General features: G+C 37.3%; 1 protein-coding gene across 1 annotated transcript; it reads right to left on the reverse strand.

Moving 5' to 3' along the window:
* Positions 1 to 971: 971 nt before the first annotated feature.
* Positions 972 to 3,631, reverse strand: LOC130367414 (olfactory receptor 1019-like). The gene is made up of 2 exons (XM_056569833.1): positions 2,733 to 3,631; positions 972 to 1,014 (listed from the first exon to the last, which is right to left on the reverse strand). The coding sequence occupies exons 1-2, from the start codon at positions 3,626 to 3,628 to the stop codon at positions 972 to 974; spliced, it is 939 nt and encodes a 312-aa protein (XP_056425808.1). The 5' UTR covers positions 3,629 to 3,631.
* Positions 3,632 to 4,562: the final 931 nt, after the last annotated feature.

A 4,562-nucleotide genomic window follows, 5' to 3' on the forward strand; every position in this document is an offset into this window, starting at 1 on the left:
CTTTTTTATTTTTCTGTATAAGTGGCGGTATGGGGGCTCATTTTTTGCGCCATGATCTGTACTTTTTTTTATACCACATTTGCATATAAAAAACTTTTAATACATTTTTTATAATTTTTTTTTATAAAATGTATTAAAAAAGTAGGAATTTTGGACTTTTTTTATTTTTTTTCGTTCACGCCGTTCACCGTACGGGATCATTAACATTTTATTTTAATAGTTCGGACATTTACGCACGCGGCAATACCAAATATGTCTATAAAAAATGTTTTTTACGCTTTTTGGGGGTAAAATAGGAAAAAACGGACGTTTTACTTTTTTATTGGGGGAGGGGATTTTTCACTTTTTTTTTACTTTTACTTTTACATTTTTTTACATTTTTTTTGATCTATATTGATCCCGGCACCTGAGGGGTTAATGGCGGACGCCCGCGAGATCGCGGGCGCCGGCCATTGCCGGCGGGTCCCTGGCTGCGATCAGCAGCCGGGATCAGCCGCGCATGACACGGGCATCGCTCTGATGCCCGCGGTTATGCTTAGGACGTAAATGTACGTCCTGGTGCGTTAAGTACCACCTCACCAGGACGTACATTTACGTCCTGCGTCCTTAAGGGGTTAAGCTTGATAAACTTTCCTGGTACTGTAACCCACCCATTTCCTTGTATTGGGCACCCTCCTCTGCACCCTCTCCAACCATGTCCTTCTTATATAGGGGCCAAGGGGCCAAAATTGGACACAATACTCTATATGTGGTCTGACTAATGATTTATACAGAGGCAAAACTATATCCTTGTCACAAGCCTCTATGCCTCTCTTTATACATCCCATGACTTTATTAGCCTTGGCAGCCGTGGCCTGGCACTAATCACTAAAGTTGATTTAACTGTTGATTTAGCAGTTTTACTTAATTAATAAATAAATAATGAAAAACTATTTTGTTACCTCGACCCAAGTGCATCCGCTTACATTTATCTACATTAAACATAATTTCTCATGTCTGTGTCCAAGCCTCCAGCTTCCCCAGATCCCTCTGTAATATTATATTATCCTCCTCTGTGGTGGTCACCGTATCCAATTTAGTATCAAGGAAATGAATAAACATATTGTTAGGAAGTGGACCTAGTAACTGTCAGTGACCTCCCACTGTCAAACCTATAGACTAAGTGGTCAGTACTGACAACAGTATCTATAAGATCAACATTGCCTTGACTGGTGCCATCTGGGTTTTTTGCAGTTGCTGCAGGATCCTGGCTGTGATTGACAGTTGGATCCCACCACTGATCTCCTGCAGCACATCACACATAGCAGGAAATAGCTAGGACATCTGTATTCATCCATTCGCAGATAGGACATATGTATACGCCCAGTGGAGGAAAAGGATTAAGGTTAATGTCTTTACTTGTAATGCTAGAGAGAATAAAATCATACAAAGAAAATAAAAATGAATCATTTTTATAGGGGAGGGGCAATCAATCCAGGGAGTAATAACTTAACACCAGGCGAACAGGTTTATCCCCTCCACCTATATAAACAAACAGATATTCCTAGTAAAACAACATACTAAAGGTGTGTCAAGCAAAGAAAATATAAAAAAAAAAAAATACAAAGGAATAAATCTAATGTTTAATATGTGCATGATTATAAATATACCATTATAATATCAAAATATAGCATGAAATTAAATATCTATTATATAAAAGGATGCAATACATATCATAACCATACCAACAAAATATGCAGAATAATGCAGACACAAAATATAATTATATACAAACCCTAAGCTTTTGATCTACTGTCTATGCCCTGGTCCCACCCCCTCAGGTACCCTGTAATCTACTGCCTGTGGCGAGATGCTCATCTTCCCTCATGGCCGATGCAGCCCCTGAAGGACCTGAAGCAAATAATGAAAAGGATCCCACTAACATAGCAATGTTGCAGCTGATTTGTACAGAGAGATGGTCTATGATTCCTCCAAATGTTTAGAAGCAGTTATTGCTTAATTGGATAATTTTCCGCAAAAAAGAAATGACCAAGTCTAATATTTTTTCATCATTTGTTTGATTTGGTTCTCCTTATCTATTTTTAAGGAATTGTTTGAAAATCTGATATAATTTTAGGTTAAAATTATGAAGAAATATAGAAAGAATATTCAGGTCATATATGTTAATATTTTTAAATTAAAAAAAATGCATTGAAAAGCCCCACTTGAAAAAATTGCTCCAGTCCCACAGCTAATCCATGACAAAATATGCAACATCTACAGATTCTCCAATCATGTCAATAAGAAAAAAGTGTAATGAACCCACAACAAATCAAACATACCAAATAACAAGCTACAGATTCCAAAATGGGACCACAGGTTAAAAAATTTTGCAGATGGAAGAGATTTTTTTTAAATTTGTTGTTGTGGAAATAAACAGCAAATATACTATTTGTGACACTACCCAAAGACGTAATCTTATCAGAGACAACCCCTTCCAGTTGGACATATTAGCAAAATCTCCACGCATGTTGTAGTATGAGCTAGTTCAGTAGAAACCTATTAAAAAAGACTTCACATCCATCTGCATTTCAACATGCACAAACATTTATTTCCAATCAGCCAAATATGTATGTTTGGAGGAAAAGTAAGAGGTATATATATATATATATATATATATATATATATATATATATAGCCGCCTTCAGTGTGTCTTAAATATATTAAGAATACTAGTAATCTTAGATTGTACCAGAGCTTGTTTTACATCTTCATTTCTTAAGCTATAGATCATAGGATTCAACATTGGTATTATCACTGTATAGAACACTGACATCATCCAGTCCTGATCCACTGCATAAGCAGAATTTGGTCGTAAGTACATAAAGAAAGTTGGGCAGTAGAATAAGGCTACACAGGTAAAGTGAGAGACACACGTGGATAAAGACTTGATCCTACTTCTTGAAGATCCTATCTTAAACAGGGCAAAAATAATGTAGATGTAAGATAACAATATACAAAAGAAAGAACCTACTTCAAAAGATCCAGCAACAACAAACAACAACAACTCATTGACATATGTATCTTTACATGAGAGTTTTAATATGGGGTTAATATCACAGTAGAAATGGTTGATGTTATTAGACCGACAGAATGGTAAGGTAAAAGCAGCACATGTATGGATTAAGGAATTGACACATCCTGCTGTGTATACGGCGCAAACAAATCGGATACATGTCACTTTGTTGATAAGGATTGCATAATACAGCGGTTTACATATGGCTACATATCGGTCATAGGCCATCACAGCAAGTAACATGGCTTCTGAGCTTGCCAAATCGATGAAGAGGAACATTTGTATTGCACAAGCAGTTATAGAGATTGTCTTCTTTTCTGAGAGAATGTTGGCCATGATGTTGGGTGTTATAGATGATGAATAAAGGACATCTACAAGTGATAGATTCATAAGGAAGAAGTACATTGGTTTTTGTAAACCTGGATTTGTTCTAATCAACACAATGATCATAAGATTTCCCAGTAAAGTTACTATGTAGATGAATGAGCAGAGGAGAAAGAGAGGAAGCTGAAGGGTTGGGTTAGAGGAGAGACCAGAGAGAACAAATTCTGTCACAAATGTTTCATTCTTCATCTTCGTTATATCTTCTCAGACGGTATGTAGATGTGTTACATTTCTATCTTGTAAATCAATATCAAAAATAGAAAACACTTCATTTTGACAAACTACAGCATAGCAAACAAAAGTCAATGTTTAGTGAATATAATGAATGATCTTTCACTGTCCTTTTATTTCTAAAGTAGATGAATATCCAGCCTTTAGAGGTTTAAATTCTAACACAAACATTATTCTATAGAGATAACTTTTAATGAACAATTCCCAAGTGCCCCATTGTGATTTAGCTACATAGAGACCCAAAAGAATCTATAGAGAGAATTAGAGATGAGCGAAACGAATCTGACTACTCCAGATTCATTGCGAATTTTATGAAAAATTTGATTTGCAACGAATGAGAATATCGCTGCGATTCTATTGCGCGAATCGCTGCATTAAACTCCATTTAGTGCGGTCCAGGCTCCAGGGCATCTAAATTGGCGGATCCACATGTGAGGACATGGGGCAAGGAATCCTGGGAAGGCAGGAACAAGGGTAGGTGGGATGACCCTTAATCACATGCAGGATGCAGACTATCAGCAGCCAGTCACCCCTGTGATGTCACAGCCCTATATAATCGGCAGCCATATTCCATCTCGTCTCTTCATCCTTTCACTGCAGAGAGATAGGGCAGATAGCGCTGTGTGTTACACAGAAAAGCTTTTTCCAGCAGCGTTTCACCTCCTAGTCACGTCAGCATTCTGGTGGACAGAAAAGCAGTGCGTTTTTCACAGAAAATAATTTTTACTTTAGCGATTAACCTCCCAGTAACTTTCTACAGCATTGTATTACAGAAAGGGGCAGAGAGCTGTGTGTTGCCTCATACGTTTGAACAAGCTGGCTCAGCTGGAGAAACGTTAGGAGAGGAGGGAGGAATACGTTTTTAGTGCAACTCTGTGTCTTTGTGCCACAA

The sequence above is a fragment of the Hyla sarda genome, chromosome 4 (assembly GCF_029499605.1).
Source record: "Hyla sarda isolate aHylSar1 chromosome 4, aHylSar1.hap1, whole genome shotgun sequence".
Lineage (NCBI taxonomy): Eukaryota > Metazoa > Chordata > Amphibia > Anura > Hylidae > Hyla > Hyla sarda.

What these genes read in the sequence shown, in the direction of transcription:
- LOC130367414 (XM_056569833.1), bottom strand. Translation starts at nt 3,628, where the DNA reads ATGAAGAATGAAACATTTGTGACAGAATTTGTTCTCTCTGGTCTCTCC. An exon ending in GAAGATGTAAAACAAGCTCT is followed by an intron (nt 1,015 to 2,732) that starts GGTACAATCTAA and finishes GATCTGGGGAAG; the next exon opens with CTGGAGGCTTGGACACAGAC.